This window comes from Protobothrops mucrosquamatus, unplaced genomic scaffold, assembly GCF_001527695.2.
Source record: "Protobothrops mucrosquamatus isolate PMUCROS unplaced genomic scaffold, P.Mucros_1.0 scaffold81, whole genome shotgun sequence".
In the NCBI taxonomy this organism is placed as follows: domain Eukaryota; kingdom Metazoa; phylum Chordata; class Lepidosauria; order Squamata; family Viperidae; genus Protobothrops; species Protobothrops mucrosquamatus.
The window spans coordinates 1,928,933-1,949,572 of NW_015386458.1; the positions used below are offsets into that span (position 1 = coordinate 1,928,933).

At 43.3% G+C, this 20,640-nt stretch overlaps 1 protein-coding gene across 1 annotated transcript in view; it reads right to left on the reverse strand.

Moving 5' to 3' along the window:
- The window catches only part of CRHR2 (corticotropin releasing hormone receptor 2), a 98,409-nt gene that overhangs the window by 22,924 nt on the left and 54,845 nt on the right, over nt 1-20,640 (reverse strand). The window contains exons 4-6 of the mRNA XM_015812406.1: nt 14,887-14,993; nt 1,755-1,872; nt 529-682 (exon numbers count right to left, since the gene is read on the reverse strand). Of these exons, the coding sequence (XP_015667892.1) occupies nt 529-682; nt 1,755-1,872; nt 14,887-14,993 (379 nt within the window). The remainder of the gene's footprint in view (nt 1-528; nt 683-1,754; nt 1,873-14,886; nt 14,994-20,640) is intronic.

Sequence of the window (20,640 nt, forward strand, 5' to 3'; positions counted from 1 at the left end):
CCTTCCTTCCTCCCTCCCTTCCTTCTTTCCTTCCCTCTCTCCTTCCCTCCCTCCTTTCCTTCCTTCCCTCCCTCTCCCTTCCTTCCTTCCCTCTCCCTTCTTTCCTTCCTTCCTTTCTCCCTCTCTCCTTTCTTTCCCTCTCTCCCTCCCTCTCCCTTCTTTCCTTCCTTCCCTCCCTTCCTCCCTCTCTCCCTTCTTTCCCTCTTCCCTCCCTCCTTCCTTCCCTCCCTCCCTCTCTTCTTTCCTTCCTTCCTTCCTCCCTCCCTCCCTTGATATTGCTAGACCACAACAATTTTTGAGACACCCCCTCTGACCTCCTTAAAGAAAGAATCTGAGATCCATAACCAACCCCCCTCTCTGTCTGGTTGCCACCCTGACTCATCAAGCAGGATTTCCTGCCTGAGCAGGGGTTGGACTAGAAGACCTCCAAGACCCCTTCCAGGTCTGCTATTCTGTAATTTTGTAAATTTCTGAGGAAGGGCCTGGCTAAGAGTGAAGTTCTCCGGGTCGTGCTTTCGGACTGCTCACACCAGCCAATGAAGAGAAACGTCCATTTCCTCAGCTTGTCCGTCGAGTAGGTCATCACGATGGCCGTGTGGAGGTAGCAACCTTCCACAAACATCCAGAAGAAATTGGTCACCACAAAGTAGTTGAAGATGGTGGTGATGCAGCGACACCAAAGCTGTTGAGGAGACATAAATTTTAGTCCGTTTGTATCACACGGTGCCTATGTTTGTACAGGTCGTCCTTCACTTATGACCGCAACTGAGCCCAAAATTTCTGTCTGCTAAGCAAGACATTTGTTAAGTGAGTCTTGCCCCCATTTTACGACCTTTTTTGCCACACTTGTTAAGGGAATCCCTGCAGGATTATTAAGTGAGTAATGCGGTTGTTAAGTGAATCTGGCTTCCCCATTGACTTTGCTTGTCAGAAGGTTGCAAAAATAGATGGCATGATCCTAGGCCGCAGGGCTAGGCAACCTGGGCTCTTTTATGACTCATGGACTTCAACTCCCAGAATTCCTGAGCCAGCATGGCTCTGCTTGGAAACTCTCCCTTTCCCCTCAGCATGGCTGGCTCAGGAATTCTGGGAGTTGAAGTCCACCAGTCATAAAAGAGACAAGGTAGCCTAACCTTGAGTAGGGACACTGCAACCGTCATAAATATGAGTCAGTTGCCAAATGTCTGAATTTTGATCACATGACCATGGGGGATGCCGCAACGGTTGTGTGAAAAATGGTCATAAGTCCCTTTTTTTCAGTACTGCTGTAACTTTGAATGGTCATTAAATGAACTATTGTAAGTTGAGGACTATCTGTACTCATTCAATGATCTTCAGTTTTCTTTTCCACTTCGATTTTACAACATAAGGCAACTACAGTTATAACACTTGTTTTATGACCACAATTTGATCAGAATTTTCATTGGTCAGCAAGTGGGTTGTTAAGTGACTCATGGGGTCGTTAAGCGAATCCAACTTCCCCAATGACTTTGTCAGAAGCTTGCTGGGAAGGTCACAAAGGACGATCACATGACCCCATGATGCTGCAACCACCATAAATACATGCAGGTTGCTAAGCAACCGAATTCTGATCACATGACCATGAGGAGGCTGCAATGGTCGTAACTACGAAGAGCGGTCGGAAGTCACTTTTTCTAGCGCTATTGTAACTTTGAACGGTCACTAAATGAACGGTTGTAAGTCAAGGACTGCCTGTACCTGAATTTCTGCTATATCTCTTGAGGAAGTAGTACCTCATTGCTCTCATGGATATTGTGGTCAATTGTCTGTAGCACAAACCACATCATGTTCCTCAGGATGAACGTCGTGATCAAGTTCCAATGGATAATGTTGCGGAGGCATCGGATACTCCTAAAAACGGCAAATATATATATTTAATGGTCAGTTGTATTCACCTGAGCATGCTCTATGCCATCTTGAAGCATGCAATCAAGAAAATGGCCGTCACTGGGGAAAAATTCTGCCTCTATCAACTCCAGAAAAATGTCCTTCACTCCAGAGGGCTTGAATTGCGCACTTCGATCCCATTCTTTATTCTGAAGGAGATAAAACATCTCACAGAAGATGTTTTGATGTCTTAACAGAATAACAGAGTCTGAAGGGACCTTGGAGGTCTTCTAGTCCACCCCCCTGCTCACTTGACTATACCATCTCAGGCAAGTGACTGCCCAGTCTCTTCTTAAAGACCTCCAGTGTTGGAGCACCCATAACTTCTGGAGGCAAGTCGTTCCACTGGTTAATTGTCCTCACTGTCAGGAAGTTTCTTCTTAATTCCAGGCTGCTTCTCTCCTTGATTAGTTTCCATCCATTGCTACTTGGCCTGCCTTCAGGTGCTTTGGAGAATAGCTTGACCACCTCTTTTTTGTGCAGCCCCTCAAATACTGGAACATTGCTATCATGTCACCCCTAGTCCTTCTTTTCATTAAACTACCGTATACCCAATTCCTGCAACCGTTCTTCACAGGGTTTAGTTTTCAATCCCCTAATGTTGCTCTTCTCTGTACTTTTTATAGAATATCAACACTTTTTTATCTTTTTCTTTTGTTTAATCTTTTTTTTTTCCAACAAAAGAAGGGAACATTCCTTCTATCTTGCCCTCCTCCAGAAGACTGAATATTTAGATCCACTCCAGCAATGACAGAGTATTTTAGAACAAAAATTTATGTTGCAATGAAAATAAAAAGGCAAACGCTTAACTTATGTGTATCACAGCAAGCGGCATATTGTGATTGGTATGATCATGGGGATTCCAAAATTGTATTCTAATGTTTTCAACATTTCTCCAGCAATACAAACCGCAGATAAATCGTTCTGAACACTGCTGGTGGCTAGGGAAGCACATTTTAAAACAGGTTTATAAATACAACAGCACTCTTAAGACTCAAAGCTGCATAGCCAAAGTGAAATCAGCTCTCTTCATTGCTCTTGGTTGAGAATAAATAATACATGCACAATCTAAAAGGATGAGAAAGAGACAAATAAGCTCTAATTGTTCATGAAAGAAGAGCAACAAAGATGATCAGGGGACTGGAGGCTAAAACATACAAGGAACGGTTGCTGGAATTGGGTCTGTCTAGTTTAATGAAGAGAAGGACGAGGGGGGACATGATAGCAGTGTTCCAGTATCTCAGGGGCTGCCACAAAGAAGAGGGAGTCAAGCTATTCTCCAAAGCACCTGAAGGCAGAACAAGAAGCAACGGATGGAAACTAACCAAGGAGAGAAGCAACCTAGAACTAAGGAGAAACTTCCTGACAGTGAGAACAATTAACCAGTGGAACAACCTGCCTCCAGAAGCGGTGACTGCTCCAACACTGGAAGTTTTTAAGAAGGGACTGGACAGCCATTTGTCTGAAATGGTATAGGGTTTCCTGCCTGAGCAGGGGGTTGGACTCGATGACCTCCAAGGTCCCTTCCAATTTTTTTTAAAATTATTATTATTATTATTATTATTATTATTATTATTATTATTATTATTATTATTATTATTATTATTATTATTATTATTATTATTACCTCCAAGGTCCCTTCCAACTTTATCATCATCATCATCATCATCATCATCATCATCATTATTATTAAAGTTAACGAAAAATAAGTGATACATGCAAAATCAAAAGGGACGAGAAGGAGATAAAAAACAATTAAAATAAACTCTAGTCTAGACATTAATGCAGTTTGGAAAAAGGGCAGAGAAAAGCAAATAAGAGGATTAAAGGCCTGGAGACTAAAACATAGGAAGAATGGTTGCAGGAATTGGGTATAGCTAATTGGAGAAAAGAAGGACTAGGGGTGACATAATAACAGTCTTCCAGTATTTGAGGGGCTGCCACAAAGAATAAGGGGGTCAACCTATCCTCCAAAGTGCCTGAAGGCAGGACAAGAAGCAACAGATGGAAACTAATCAAGGAGAGAAGCAACCTGGAACTAAGGAGAAATTCTCTGACAGTGAGAACAATTAATCAATGTAACAACCTGCCTCCAGATGTTATTAATGTAGTAAAATGAACAATTATTAGAATATTAAGTGTATTAAGTGGCATACCCAAGACCCTAAGGAGATGGAGCACATCTTGTTTGAAAAGAAAAATACAACAGCAGACTCATGTGGAAGGGATAACTGTAATTTGGTGACCCTCACAGTCAAAAATGGCAGTTGGTTCCTGGAACAAAATAGATGGGAAAAACGAAACTGGATGTTTGGGATTGGAATAGATGCTGATGGCTATGATCCAATATCAGAGGTAGAAATCANAAAATTCACTGGGAAAGTTCTGTGTCAGTAATATGTGGCAACCAAATGCGCTTTGCACATGGATACTTTGTATGTAGCAAAACCTTCCATTGTATGCCTGTGAGAAACGCTCCTAATGTATCACAGTGTATTACCATGTGTAGTCCCTTTGTTCCTGAAAGGAGGGGAGTATAAAAACTGAAGTCTAATCCCGCCCTCCACGTTCAGAATTGCCTATCTCTAACATGCCTCTGAACCTTGCGCAAATAAACTTCTCTGCTAAACCCCTCTGGAATTCGTAAGAGTTCTTTCGTTTTCCACAAGATTATGAGTGCTCCAACACGGAGGCTTTCAAGAACAGCTTGGACAACCATTTACGGTTGTTATAGGGCAGTGATGGCAAACCTTTTAGAGACTGAGTGCCCAAACTGCAACCCAAAACCCACTTATTTATCACAAAGTGCCAACACTGCCAATTTGGTCTGAATACTGAGGTTTTAGTTTAGAAAAAACAAATAATACATTAACATCTTTTGTCTGAAAAGAAAAACACAATAACAAAGCTTTCAATGATTCAAACCACTTTTTACTGAAAGATAAAAGTTTGCATTTGGCATGCTTTTGAACAATTAATGTGATTTTTGCTGTTGTATGCATGCTGATAATTTGCCTGACCTTGGCTCATACTTTGTAAGTTTCAGAGCAACACATGCAGCACTTGGGTCATCTGTTTCTGGTATCAGATTTGATATAATTCAAAGCTGAAAACAGCACGCTTGTTCTGGAGGCTTGTTTTGGCTAGGAAGGGGCTTGAGAAATGGCGGTTTCCTGCAAAAACTTAGCCAAAGAGCGAGGTGCGCATGCCCACAGAGAGGGCTCTGAGTGCTCCCTCTGGCACACATGCCATACGTTTGCCACCACTGTTATAGGGTTTCCTGCCTGAGCAGGGGGTTGGACTAGAAGACCTCCAAGGTCCCTTCCAATTCAATTCTGACTGATTGATTAAAATTATGTTTCCCAAGATTCAGATATAAACTCTTTCAATGTAAAAATTTCTGCAAATTCTACATTTCATAGCCTACTGGTTATACTGAATGTTTCTCAGCCTTAGCAACTTTAAGATGTGTGAACTTTAATTCTGAGAATTCTTCAGTCGGCTGGATATTAAAAGAAACTGCTTGGAGTGGAATGAAAAAAAGAATCATGTTACAGAATGCCAGAGAAATCTTGTAATTATCTTAACAGGAAAAAAACAGGCTTAGTGGGATGAGTTAACAACAACAACAACAACAACAACAATAATAATAATAATAATAATAATGTTGAAAGGGACCTTGGAGGTCATCTAGTCCAACCCCCTGCTCAGGCAGGAAATCCTATACCATTTCAGACAAATGCCTGTCCAGTCTCTTCTCAAAAACTTCCAGTGTTGGAGCATTCACCACTTCTGGAGGCAGGTAGTTCTACTGGTTAATTGTTCTAACTGTCAGGAAATTCCTCCTTAGTTCACACATGCAACAACTGAAAACAAAATACGGGTAGCCTTGACTTATAACAGTTTGTTTAGGGACTATTCAAAGTTACAACGGCACTGAAAAAAGTGACTTATGATTGATTTTCACAGTTATGACCATTGCAGCATCCCCAGGGTCATGTGATCAAAATTCAAACGCTTGGCAACGGATTCGTATTTATGATGGTTGCAGTGTCCCAGGTCACGTGATCCCCTTTTGCGACTTTCTGACAAGCAAAATCAAAGACGAAGCCAAATTCACTTAACAACTGTGTCACTAACTTAACAGCTGCAGGGATTCACTTAACAATTTTGGCAAAATAAGTCATAAAGTGAGGCAAAACTCACTTAATACTGTACTGCTGAGCCACAGAAACCTGGGGCTCAATTATGGTCATAAGTTGAGGACTACCTGTTCAGTCTGTATCACTTTAATAAATAAGTAAACACAAATAAAATAAATATTGAAGAGGAATTTTGGAAGGACAAACCCAAGCTGGAAATTTTTCAGACAATTCCATTTTCTTCCCTACGGGAGATGTGAAGCATAATAATAGCAATCAGCATTTGCTAATAAATGGTTCCACATTCAGGCAAATTTCATGCATTCTCTTTTTTAGCAGTGAAGAATTACGTAACAGAGTTTCACGTATGTTCCACAATTTGGCAAGCTCTTGATTCTGAGATTCAACCCCCAGAATTCCCTAGAAGTAGGGGATCATACTGGCTGGGGGATTCTGGGAGTTGAAGTCCCAACATTAGAAGTTATGGAATGGAAGGAATGAGGAAGGTTAGTACAAAGCATCCATGACTTATAACTGTTCATTTAGTGACTGTTTGAAGTTATAACAGCACTGAAAAAGGTGACTCTCACACTTATGACCACTGCACGATCCTCGTGGTCATGTGATCAAAATTCAGACGCTTGGCAATTGACTCATACTTATGACAAGCAAAGTCAATGGGGAAGCCAGATTCACTTAACAACCGTGTTACAAACTTAAAAACTTCTGTGATTCACTTAACAAGAGTGGCAAGAAAGGTCGTAAAATGAGGGAACAGAACCTTTGGCTCGTAAATCAAGGACTACCTGTATAAATTTCAGGAGTGTGGGTAATGGAAATTAATCCCACAGGAAATTATTCTCGTGATACAGAATAGATGTTGTCTTTGCTATTATTAAAAGTGGGTGGATAATGAGAAAAAAAAATCAGCTGAGCTTTAGATCTGTGTTTCTCCAAAGAAACATGCAAATTCCTTGTAATTTCAGCACAGTTATTATAACAAGGAAAAGGTAGCATTACATTTGATGTAGTTTTATAGCCGTGCTAAGATTTGACACATCCTGTATGTGCACAAATCTGACATTTGACACATATATGCACATAAATGTGATATGCTCTTAAAGGAAAACAGCTGGTGTGGTGATAACAGGTAGTCCCCAATTTACAACCGTTCCTTTAGCAACCACTTGAAGTTACAACAGCACTGAAAAACGTGACTTGTGACCGTTTTTCACTCTTATGACCATTGCAACATCCCTATGGTCACGTGATCAAATTTTGAGTGCTTGCTTAAGCGAACAATCTCTGTGGCTAAGCAAGTTGTTAAATGAATCTCGCCCCATTCTGCAACCTTTCCTAGCAAAGTAGTTATGTGAATCACTGCCGTTTGTCAACGCTGCTAATATTGGATGTTTTTGCATTGACAAAGATGGAAATGTAGTCATTTTTCTCTTTCGCTTTTAGAGTTAGATGATGCTGGGAGGGGGGGATGCGAATGAGAGTTCAGCTAGACTTAACAACACTAAACCTACGGTGAGAATCAAGGTTACTGAATTCAGAGCTGATAAAGAATTGGCCGCTGCTTCAAGCTAATTGGGGAATGTGATTTATGACTGTTAATTGAAGGAGGGAATTGTGCTTTGATACTATGTGCCCAAGAGAGGGGAATTCAGTTTTTGGCTTCAACTATGTAAGTGCCGATATTATGCTTCTCAAATAAAAGATTCTTTAAGGTAAACAATGCCTCGAAGTTCTTTTGAAGAGTTTCATCTGTCGGAATCATGACAATTGTTAAGTTAGTAAACCTGGTTGTTAAGTGAATCTGGCTTCCCCATTGACTTTGCCTGTCAGGTCAGAAAACGGGAATCACATGACCCCAGGGCACTGCGACCGTCATAAATATGAGTCAGTTGCCAAGTGTCCGAATTTTGATTATGTGACCATAGGGATGGTGCAACGGTCGTAAGTGTGAAAAATGGTCATAAGTCACTTCTTTCAGTGCCGTTGTAACTTCAAACAATCCCTAAATGAAGGGTTGTAAGTCATGGACTGCCCACCAAGCTGGCTTTTGCAATTGACTGATGATGAATTTGTCAATGACCTTGGTGATCAAATGGTGATCTAGTTGTCTTGCAGCCAAGGAGCCTATTCATTATTTTTTTCTCTATTTCCTATTTTTGGCAGACAAAGGCCTTACGATGGAGAATGCTGAACATTCTCACAAACGTGAGCCAGATGGTTAAAAAGATGGACACTGGCCACAAAAATGAACTTGCAACTAAGTGAAATTCTAGTCTTCACGCAATCTAGGGTTACCCATCATTCCATTCACTCAGTATTCAGGCAGCGATTAAAAACAAACCCTAATCTTTTCAAAATCCTTCCTAGAATACACAGGTAGTCCCTCCACTTATGACCACAGTTGAGCCCAACATTTCTGTTGCTAAGTGAGACATTTCTTAAGTGAATTTTGCCCCGTTTTACGACCTTTATTGCCACAGATATTAAGTGAATCCCTACAGTTGTTAACTTAGTAAAACGGTTGTTAAGTGAATCTGGCTTCCCCCATTGAGTTTGCTTGAGTAGGTCGCAAAAGGGGATCATATAATCCTGGGACACTGTGACCGTCATAAATACAGTATGAGTCAGTTGCCAAGCGTCTGAATTTTGATCACGTGACGGTGGGGAATGCTGCAATGGTCTTAAGTTAATTATTTCAATATCGTTGTAACTTCAAATGGTCACTAAATGAACTGCTGTAAGTTGAGGACTATTTGTGTTTTGTTATTTGCAATGGGCCACAGAAACCAGTGAGACCCACATACTTACATCTTCTCACTCAAAAAACAGGCAGTCCTCAAGTTATGGCCATAACTGAGAGCAAAATTTCCGTTGCTAAGTAAGGTGATTGTTAATAAGTCACCCCTGATTTTACCTTTTTCTGCCATGGTTGTTAAGTGAATCACTGCAGTTGTTAAGTGGACCATTCAGTCATTAAGTAAATCTGTTTTCCCCCATTGTCTTAGCTTGTTGGAAGCAAACAAAGGGCAACCGTGTGATGCCAATGTGTTGCAACATGTTGTAAATACACGCCGGTTGTCATTTGTCTGAAATGGTATAGGGTTTCCTGCCCGAGCAGGGGGTTGGACTAGATGACCTCCAAGGTCCCTTCCAATAATAATAATAATAATAATAATAATAATAATAATAATAATAATAATAATAATAATAACAACAACAACAACAACAACAACAACAATAACAATAATAATAATAATATCCAAATTTTGATTATGTGGTCTGTGGGGGTGCTGTGGATGCGGTTATAAGTACGAGGACTAGTTTTTCTTTGTCGTAATATCATACGATTGCTAAATAAACGGTTGTAAGCTGAGATCTATTTTATTTATTCCAAACTGACTTTGCTTTCAATCCATTGAGATGAAGCTCAATTAAAACTGACTTTTGTCTGACCTCAAATTTAGATGCTTTGACCTTCTTCCTGTTTGTACGCCTCAAGACTTTGGTTAAGTGGCTAGATCTCATTAAGAACTATGAATCATTTGTTCCCCCACTCTTCTTAATCACGGTTAATAACTCTACCTCTTGGCTGCTGAGTTTCCTCCTACATTGTTGCTGCAATTTCCTTTGTTCTCATTGCCTTATTTATTTAAAATGTACCTACAGCACAATATTGGATCACACAACGCTGTAAGGAAGAAAGTAGGGCAAAAAAAAAAAAAAAAGTGCCACACTTCTTCCAAATGCAGAATTTAAAATAAAGGCTTATTGTTTTTTTTTCTTGTTTGCAAGGGATGTTAAATTTCTTAACAGCCCAAGGGCTAAACTCTTCTGTTGGATGAGAAAAATTATGCATCTTTGATACAAAACACTTTTGAAAGCTTGGCAGTGTTGATGCTTATTTAGTTATTATTCCCCACCTGATAAATATTCATTGATCTTGCAATTGTGAAGCATCTGCTTTTAAGCTTACATGCTTGATGCACAGGTGATGCCAGTAATTCTATGAAGAATTATTGATGAACAAAAAGCCCATCACTGATACAAGCATATTAACTCCAGAATAACCCAGGATATTAAAAAAAATGGTCAGGTTTTGATTTTGGAAATGTACACCTATTTTTTTTTTTTTAAAGAGTGGAAAAATGAAATTGCCAAGCTTAGAAAGCGAATGATGCATTTAACAAGAAGAGGCATTTTACTTATATTTTTTCCACTAAGAGGGAGAGAAAACATTATTACAACGAATTCTCTCTTATAAACCAGGAAACTGGTCTAGTGGTGAAGGCGCCAAGTTAGAAACCAGGAGACTGCGAATTCTAATCCTGCGTTAAGCATGAAAGTCAGCTGGGTGACTTTGGGCTAATCACCAGGAGACGGTGAGTTCTAGTCCTGCGTTAAGCATGAAAGCTGGCTGGGTGACTTTGGATCAATCATCAGGAGACGGTGAGTTCTAGTCCTGCCTTAGGCATGCAAGCAGGCTGGGTGACTTTGGGCCAATCACCAGGAGGCAGTGAGTTCTAGTCCTGCCTTATGCGTGAAAGCAGGCTGAGTGACTTTGGATCAGTTACCAAGAGGCTGTGAGTTCTAGTCCTGCCTTAGGCAGGAAAACTATCTGGATGACTTTGGGCCAATCACCAGGAGACAGTGAGTTCTAGTCCTACATTAGACATGAAAGCAGACTGACTCATTCTCTCTCTTTCTCTCTTCTCTCTCATTGGACCAGCCCAACCTAACTTCCAGTATTGTAGTGAAAATAGGAGGAGAAACGAGTATTAGGAACATTCACTGTTTTGAGCTATTTATTAAAGCAATAAACGAGGGATAAAAATATATTTAAAAAATCAGAAAATAACACCCCACAATTTTTTCCTAGGATTTCATTCTTGGCTTTTATTTATTCTGCTTTAGCTGTTTAGGACAGGGCTTTTCAACCAGTGGTACGGGTACCACCTGTGGTACATTGGCACCTGGCAGGTGGTACGCGACCATCCCAGAAAAGTGGTAGCGGGGGAGGGGAATGAGCTGAACTGGTGGCAGCACCGCACAAGCCTGAGCGAGAGACGGCTGGAGCTGCAGGGCTGTCAGGGCTCAGCGGAAGCGCCAGAATCAGTGCCAGGCTCCAGCTGGAGCTCAACGCTGATCCTGGCACTTCCGCTGAGCCCAGAAGAAGCACCGATCAGCTGGAATGTTGCAGCCTCTCCAGGGTCTTGTGATTTACATTCAGATGCTTGGCAACTGATTCATATTTATGACGGTCACAGTGTCCCAGGGTCATGTGAAGTGACCAAAACCTGCTGCAACCCCCCAGCAGATGGGGGGAATAAAAACCAAACACCCCCCACCCCACCCCCGCTGCCAATCCTCAACAGAAATGCTCACAACAATGAAAACCTCGGACAGGAGGAAGAGCGCCACCGGGCGGGCAGGCAGGTGTCTTGCTCGGCTGTGGCTTGGGGGGCACTTTTTTCAGTGCCATTGTAACTTCAAACAGTCACTAAGCGAACTGTTGTAAGTCGAGGACTACCTGGACTTTATCACTTTTTTCCTTTTTTTTTCGGTCATCAAGTTTTTGACACCTTGCTGGTGGTACTCGGATGTTGCCATATCCTAAAAGTGGTACAATGGGTGAAAAGGTTGAAAAGCCCTGGTTTAGGATATGGAAACCTCACCTGAGTGATCTTGCCGGAAAAATATTTTTTTTTGCTCTTCAAATATTTTTTAGTTTCTAAAACTCCCCGGAAGATTCTGCTTTAAACATGTTGTTAATGATGTGATTGGATTCTGATCCTTGTCACATTAAGCAGCTCAGCACATTTCTGATTCAACCTTAACATTAATTAGGGATATGTCTATTGACAAATTTTGCTTTTATTCATTCAGGGCTGACTATTGTTTAGCTGCGGTCAACATGATCTCTTAGTATCCCTTTTTGATTTGGGTCATTCTACGCCAGGCAAACTCAGTAGCAAAAATAGCAAGTTGGGCTCAAATTCTTTTTGTCATTTTTTTTTCTTTTCAAAAATAAACCTTTCCAAATAGACTCAAGGTATTATTATAATTCTTTTTTTTAATGGCTTGGCTGCACAAAATTGCTTGATTGTATGGTTGATCTGCCCACACATAGAGAAAAATATGATTTTAAAGGACAGATATATGTTTAACTGGCTCACTCCAAATTCACCAGCTAGTTTTTAGGTAGCCAAAGGTGAGGGGGGATCTCAAATCAGTCCCTAAAATAATGTTTTTCTCTGGCACAGGCGGTTCCGGAAGGAAGGAAGGAAGGAAGGAAGGAAGGAAGGAAGGAAGGAAGGAAGGAAGGAAGGAAGGAAGGAAGGAAGGAAGGAAGATTGCTCTAGTGGTTAAGGCACAAAGTTAGAAAGTAGAAGATTGTGAGTTCTAATCCCATTTCAGGCACGAAAGCCAGCTGAATGACTTTGGGCCAATCACCAGGAGGCAGTGAGTTCTAGTCCTGCCTTAGGGCATGGAAGCTAAATGCAGATATCTCTAATACTTCTTCATCTTCCTATTTTCTGCACAACAACAATCCTGTGAGGTGGGCTTGGCTCACAGAGAGGGTCTGGCCCAAAGTCACCCAGTTGTCTTTCATGCCTAAGGCGGGACTAGAACTCACAGTCACCGGGTGATTGGACCAAAGTCATCCCTACAACTTTCAGGCTGAAGGTGGGATTAGAACTCACCATCTCTTGTTGATTGGCCAAAAGTTACTCAGCTGCCTGTCATGCCAGAGGCGGGACTAAAACTCACTATCTCCTGGCGATTGGCCAAAAGTCATTCAGCCGGCTTTCGTGTCTAGAACTCCCTGTTTCTAGCCTGGTTCATTAATTGCTAGACCCAACTGGCTCTTATTGCAGCTCTACAGCTGCAGAAGAGATTAATCTGAGGATAAATGCTTATTTATTTGACTGATTTATTCAAACTATTGATAAAGCCGCTGATCTCATAAAGCAGTGACTCTGAAGGGTGAATGAAAATAAAAATATAATTTACAAAATAATGTAAAGTACACTTGGGTCTAAAAATATTTTTCATTTTCAGTTAAAATCCATTTTCGATCCATGCACAACAAAACCCACCAACAGGCATGGTCCAACCTCTCCACCCAGCTGTCCGCAGGAGGATCCAATCCACTGATGCTTTGCAAAAGCCAGGTATCTGTCCGTCCCTCTATCCATCCCTCTTCTCTGTCTATCCATCCATCCATCCTCAATCCATCTATCATCCCTGTCTGCCCATCCCTCCCTCCTTCCCTATATTCCTCCCTCCCACCCTCCATCCCTCAATCCCTTTGCCCATTCATCCATCTATCCCTACCTCCCTTCCTCTATCCATCCATCCATCCAACCATCCGTACGTACGTACTTATGTACGTACATACATACATACATACATACATACATACATACATACATACATCTATCCCATTCTCTGCCCATCTCTCCCTCCCTCTATCCATCCATCTACCCATTCCTGTCTGCCCATCCCTCCCTCCTTCCTTCGCTCTATCCATCCCTCTGCCCATCCCTCCCTCCCTCCATCTATCCCTCCCTCTGTCTTTCCATCCATCCTCAGTCCATCTATCTATCCATCCCTGTCTGCCCCTCCCTCCCTCCCACTCTCCCTCCCTCTATCCATCCATCCATCCCACTCTACCCCTCCATCCATCCTTCCATCCATCCATCTACCCATCCCTCTGTCTGCCCATGCACCCTCAATCCATCTATCCATCCCTCTGTCTGCCCATCCTTCCCTATCCATATATACATCTATCCCACTCACTGCCCATCCCTCCCTCCCTCTAGCCATTGATCTTTCCCACTCTCTACCAACCCCTCTCTCCTTCCCCCCCTCTCTATCCATCAATTCATCCATCCCACTCTACTCCTCCATCCATCCCTCCATCCATCCATCCCTCTCTCCCTCTATCCATTGATCTATCCCACTCTCTACCCATCCCTCTTTCCCTCCCTATCCATCCATCCATTCATCCATCCCACTCTACCCCTCCATCCATCCTTCCATCCCACTCTCTACCCATCCCTCTCTCCTTCCCTCCCTCTCTACCCATCCATTCATCCATCCATCCCACTCTACCCCTCCATCCATCCATCCCTCCCTCCCTCTCCCTCTATCCATTGATCTATCCCACTCTCTACCCATCCCTCTCTTTCCCTCCCTATCCATCCATCCATCCATTCATCCATCCCACTCTACCCCTCCATCCATCCATCCATCCCACTCTTTACCCATCCCTCTCTCCTTCCCTCCCTCTCTCTATCCATCCATTCATTCAGCCCACTCTACCCCTCCATCCATTCTTCCATGCATCCATCCCACTCTACCCATCCCTCTCTCCTTCTCTCCCTCTCTCTATCCATCCATTCATCCATCCCACACTACCCTCCATCCATTCTTCCATGCATCCATCCCACTCTACCCATCCCTCTCTCCTTCTCTCCCTCTCTCTATCCATCCATTCATCCATCCCACACTACCCTCCATCCTTCCATCCCTCCCTCCCTCTCTCCCTCTATCCATTGATCTATCCCACTCTCTATGCATCCCTCTCTTTCCCTCCCTATCCATCCATCCATTCATCCATCCCACTCTACCCCTCCATCCATCCTTCCATCCCCCTCCCTCCATATTTCTGGGGAGAGGAACATCCTTCCACTGCTATCTGCAACCCTCATTTCATTTTTGCTGTTTCCCGTCAAACCCCAATGACTCCTGCTCAGTCAAGCCCTTGGCATCAAGCTCTGGGATTCCCTCGATGAAAAAGGGGGTTACTTACCGCAAGCAGAGGAACAATAAGAAGGCCACGATCAGAGCCCCGATAGAGATGCAGTGCCCCAAGTAGTTGATGATCATGGCCACCTTGTAATGGAGAGCAGGCTTGGTCTATGGGGAAAGAAAGGGAAAGATGGGACCTCCCATAAAACCAAAAGACTGGAGATGAGTTGGTCAACAGCAATTATTCTTACTGGGGAACATGAGGTGGGCAGGACTAGGGGCCGAGAAGAAGAGTGAAGCTCATGAGGAAGGTGATCTGAATGTATGAGGTGGACAGATGGAGACCGTTGATGGATTGGATCAAGAAGAACCTGGAAACTAAGAACTTGATCCTCTTGGTCTCAAGAAGCCCCTTCACATGTAGAACAAGAAGACTAGGAGATGTACCACCAACAATCACACTTTGTCCACCAGGCTTCTGTATCCAGCCAGGATCCAACAAGGAATAAGAGAATCCTAAGCTAGACCAGGAGCTTTATCTCCTTAACCCTTCAGAGTGTCATTTATTGAATGGTGGAAGCCGTGAAATGAAGAGACACAGGAATCCTCAGCTCGGCCAAGATGCAAGTGACAATGGAAAGGATACTCAGGGGTAACTTACTAAAGGAAGCCAGAGCTGATCAGGGCCAGATATATTCAAGTGGGTCAAAACCTCCAGATATTTAAGGAGGAATCTGGCTCTGTTGCAACCCTGGTTTGGAAAACAAAAATTGTGACTTGCTTCCAGAGGTTGTGGGTCCTCCAACACTAGAGGTTTTCAAGAAGAGATTGAACAACCGTTTTGCCTGAAATGGTATAGGGTAGGGGTAGGCCACCTTGACTCTTTTATGACTCATGGACTTCAACTCCCAGAATTCCTGAACCAGCCATGCTGAGGGGAAAAGGAGAGTTTCCAAGCTGAGCCATGCTGGCTCAGGAATTCTGGGAGTTGAAGTCCACGAGTCATAAAGCAGCCTAGGCCTAGGCCAGAGGTAGGCCACCTTGGCTCTTTTATGACCCGTGGACTTCAACTCCCAGAATTCCTGAGCCAGCCATGCTGATGGGAAAGGGAGAGGTTTCCAAGCTGAGCCATGCTGGCTCAGGAATTCTGGGAGTTGAAGTCCACCAGTCATAAAAGAGCCAAGGTGGCCTACCCCTGGTATAGGGTTTCCTGCTTGAGCAGGGGGCTGGACTGGAAGACCTCCAAGCAACCTTCCATTATTCTGTTATTTTGACTTCCTAACATCTCAAAATTGACCTCTTTCTCGTCTGTTCTTTTTTTGAGGCTGTTTTCTTGGTGAATTAGTCTGAACGTAGCAAAGACAGATCCATGACCTGGTTAAGCAGGAAGAACTGCTCTTTCTGAGGGCAGGATGGATTTCCAATAAAAGTGTCACTGAGGAACTAATCCTTGGACTACCCCAGTGTTTCTGAACCTTGGCAATTTTAAGACATCCGGACTTCAACTCCCAGAATTCCCCAGCCAATTTGCTTATGGAATCCAGCCCAGCTTGCTGGCTGGAGAATTCTGGGAGTTGAAGTCCACACTAGTTGCCAAGGTTGAGAAACACTGGTCTACACATGTCCCACCAGAACTGCCTGACCCGTGGGAGATACTTCTACTTCTTATTTTGCAAAACATGGGCTTCTGGAATGAACAGGAAAAAAATGTATTTCCTGCCATTGGTCAAATTGTTTTAACTCAGGAGAACCGGCCTCTGCGCACGGCGTGTACAATTCATGCACTGAGTTAAACTAGGTTCTGGATTCATGCAAGTGCATCAAATCATACACAAGTAAGCCCTTGAATTACAATCATTCATTTAGCAACTGTATGAAGTTACAACGGCACTAAAAAAAAAGAGTGACGTCCCCACAATCAATGGGATCAAAATTTGGGTGCTTGGCAACCAGCATGTTTTTATGAAAGTTGCAAGCATGACAAGATCATATGATCACCACTTGTAACCCTCCCAACTGGTTTCCAATAATGGAGGAAGCTGAATTCACTTAACAACTGCATGATTCATTTAACAACTGCATGATACACTTAAGTTATTTGCTTAATGAATAACTTAACAGCCTTGGTGGCGCAGTGGTTAGAATGCAACATTGCAGGCTGACTCTGCCCACAAGCCAGGAGTTTGATCCTGATGGGGCTCAAGATTGACTCAGCCTTCCGTCCTTCCAAGGTCGATAAAATGAGGACCCAGATTGTTGGGGGTAATAGGCTGACTGCGTAAACTGCTTAGAGAGGGGACTAATCAAGGAGCGAAGCAACCTAGAACTAAGGAGAAACTTCCTAACAGTGAGGACAATTAACCAGTGGAACAGCTTGCCTCCAGAAGTTGTGAGTACTCCATCCCTGCAGGTTTTTAAGAAGAGACTGGAGAGCCACTTGTCTCAAATTGAGCAGGGGACTGGACTAGAAGACCTTGAAGGTTCCCTCCAGCTCTATTCCAAGATTGAATGTTTTTTCAAACTTGACAGCGCTAAGATGTATGGATTTCAACTCCCAGAATTCCCCATCCAGCATTAACTGGAACTCCCTAATACAGGGCTTTTCAACCAGTGGTACGGGTACCACCTGTGGTACATTGGCACCTGGCAGGTGGTACACAACCATCCTAGAAAAGTGGTAGCGGGGGAGGGGAATGAGCTGAACCGGTGGCAGCACCGCACAAGCCTGAGCGAGAGACGGCTGGAGCTGCAGGGCTGTCAGGGCTCAGTGGAAGCGCCAGGATCAGCACCAGGATCCAGCTGGAGCTCAGCGCTGATCCTGGTGCTTCTGCTGAGTCCAAAAGAAGCGCCGATCAGCTGTAATGTTGCAGCATCTCCAGGGTCTTGTGATTTACATTCAGATGCTTGGCAACTGATTCATATTTATGACAGTCACAGTGTCCCAGGGTCATGTGAAGTGACCAAAACCTGCTGCAACCACCCAGCAGACGGGGGGGAATAAAAACCAAACACCCCCCACCCCACCCCCGCTGCCAATCCTCAACAGAAGTGCTCACAACAATGAAAATCTTGGACAGGAGGAAGAGCGCCGCCGGGTGGGCAGGCAGGTGTCTTGCTCGGCTGTGTCTTGGGGGGCACTTTTTTCAGTGCCATTGTAACTTCGAACAGTCACTAAGCGAACTGTTGTAAGTCAAGGACTACCTGTACTTTATTACTTTTTTTCGGTCATCAGGTTTTTGACATCTTGCTGGTGGTACTCGGATGTTGCCATATCCTAAAAGTGGTACAATGGGTGAAAAGGTTGAAAAGCCCTGCCCTAATATTCCTCCTTCTGTCGTTGCTCAACCCCTTGAACAGTTTCTGAAGTTCCCGAGGCTATGAATCATTTAGTAGTGCAAATGCAGCCCACTCAGCAAGACTGTATCTTGGGATAACGCAGATATCTATGTTACATTAAACTAAGTATAAGATAAAATCGAATAACAGTGGGTCATCCACAGAGATGTAATATAATATTTATGGAACAAGTCAATATAGCACTGCAGATCAAGATGCAACGATAGGCAAAAAAGATTTGGGCAAAGAGGAATAGTCTGATAAGAGTCAGCATAATCCCCAGCTGTATTAATGGGCGGGGAAGAGGCGCAGAAAAGATCTTCTCTAGTTTCTCAAGAGAGGCTAAAGGGGTGGGGGGTGGGGAGGGTGGAATTGTACTTCCAGACTTGCAAGATTCTATGAATGTAGCTTTATAATAAAGTAGAACTAGTTCATCTGTCTGGGTCTACCTTGTAGGGCTGACATTAATCCTGCAAGACTGAAAGTATAATTCTCTCCCCCCCCCCAATCTCCCTTGCCACTGAAGAAATTAGGGAGGGTGTCTTCCAAGCCTCTAGCCCCTCCCACTGCCCAGCCAGAGGTCCCCAACCTTTTGGGCACCAGGGACCGGTTACATGGAGAGAGGTTTTTCCACGGACCGGAGGGGGCGTGGTTTTGTGTGCTGCCTGCATCTCGCGGATGGGGCTTTGCTTGTTTGTGCGGACTGGTTGCTGGCATGCCGCGGCCCGGTACTGTCCCATGGACTGGGGGTTGGGGACCCCTGGGCTATGCTATTTCTTATCTGACCATTCCCTCAGCTGTGTCTCTTTGTCCAGTTTCCCAAGGTCTTTCATACATACCATGAAATGAAGTAACAGAACAGAATAACAGAGTTGGATGGGACCGTGGAGGTCTTCTAGGCTAGCCCTCTGCTCAAGCAGCAAACTCTATACCATTTCCAACAATTTCTTCTTAAAAACCTCCATTGATGGAGCATCCATAACTTATGGAGGCAGGTTGTTCCACTGATTAATCGTTCTAACTGTCAGGAAATTTCTCCTTAGTTCTAGGTTGCTTCTCTCCTTGATTAGTTTCCATCCGTTGCTTCTTGTCCTGCCCTCAGGAGCTTTGGAGAATAGCTTGACTCCCTCTTCTTCTTTGTGGCAACCCCTGAGATATTGGAACACTGCTATCATGTCACCCCCTAATGATTCTTTCTCTAGATTAGACATACCCAATTCCTGCAACCGTTCTTCATAGATTCTAACCCACTTTGCTATGTGACACTCTAATGATCTGCCTGAAAATATTGGGGAGAAAACACGACTATCCATATCCAATGAGGAGGGCTCCTATTGGTTGGTATGCATCCTTTCTCCTCCATGACAACTCCAAAGTTTTTCTTCTGAGGTATTCCTAGATTTTCTTCTAGAATGCAAAATAAATAAATAAATAAGGACATCTATTTTATGGCCCTGGGTTGCAGCCATTATAGAGGGGACAAGGCAGACCAAGTCACCCATATTCCTATTTCCATTACACCCACCTCTTTATCTCCCATAACTGCCTAGAGAAGCCTGTTTTTGTGGGGCTGCTCTAGGCACTTGTCTCTATGTCCAGAATATCTCTTTCTTCCACCTTCTAAACTACCCGGAAGGGAGCAGGCTGACCCCCCCCCCCAAAAAAAAACCCAAGCCATTTGGGGTTAAAAGTAGCCCTTCAGTTCCACTGCTGATTGGGGTTTTTGTCTCTGCACCAGATGCTAATCCTGCCCATGAGCAATTTAAGCAGGACATGTGATTCCAGTCAATTAATGTATATTGTGAAAGGAGCCATCTGCATGGAAGACCCCCCTCCCAGGTTTTAATGGTGACTCTGGTGCTTTCAAAACCAGTCAACAAGCAGATGTTCTGCTGATGAATTATTACCCATTACTGGATATTTATTAGAGCTGGGTAACTAACATTTCAGGTTGAAAGGCAAAAAGGTACTTTGGAATATTTGAGGCAAGCACGTAGCAATTGTCTTCACTTCTCACACCAAGTGTGTCTTTTCTTAGGATTGTGCTGCAGCTTAACAGGTAGTCCTTGACATACGGCCACAGTTCTCATCACAGAGCAGTTGTTAAATCCATAATTTTACATTATTTTTGCCACAGTTGTGAAATGAATCATGCAATCGTTACGTGAAATCTGACTTCCCCCATTATTGGATGCTGGCTGGGAAGGTTACAAATGGCCATCACGCCAACCCAGAATGTTGCAACTGTGTAAATATATGTTGACCAAATTTTGATCATGTGACTGCAAATGCTGTGATTGTCATAAGTGTGAGGACAAGTTGTAAAATCACTTTTTTAAATACCATAGTAACTTCAAATGGTTGCTAAATAATAAAGGAGAATCTTTGCAGTTCAGAGTTGACATGAGGGATCCCTGGTGCTCTCTGAGCTTGCTTGTTTTCTTGTAGATGTTTCATGACCCAGCTAGGGAACATCATC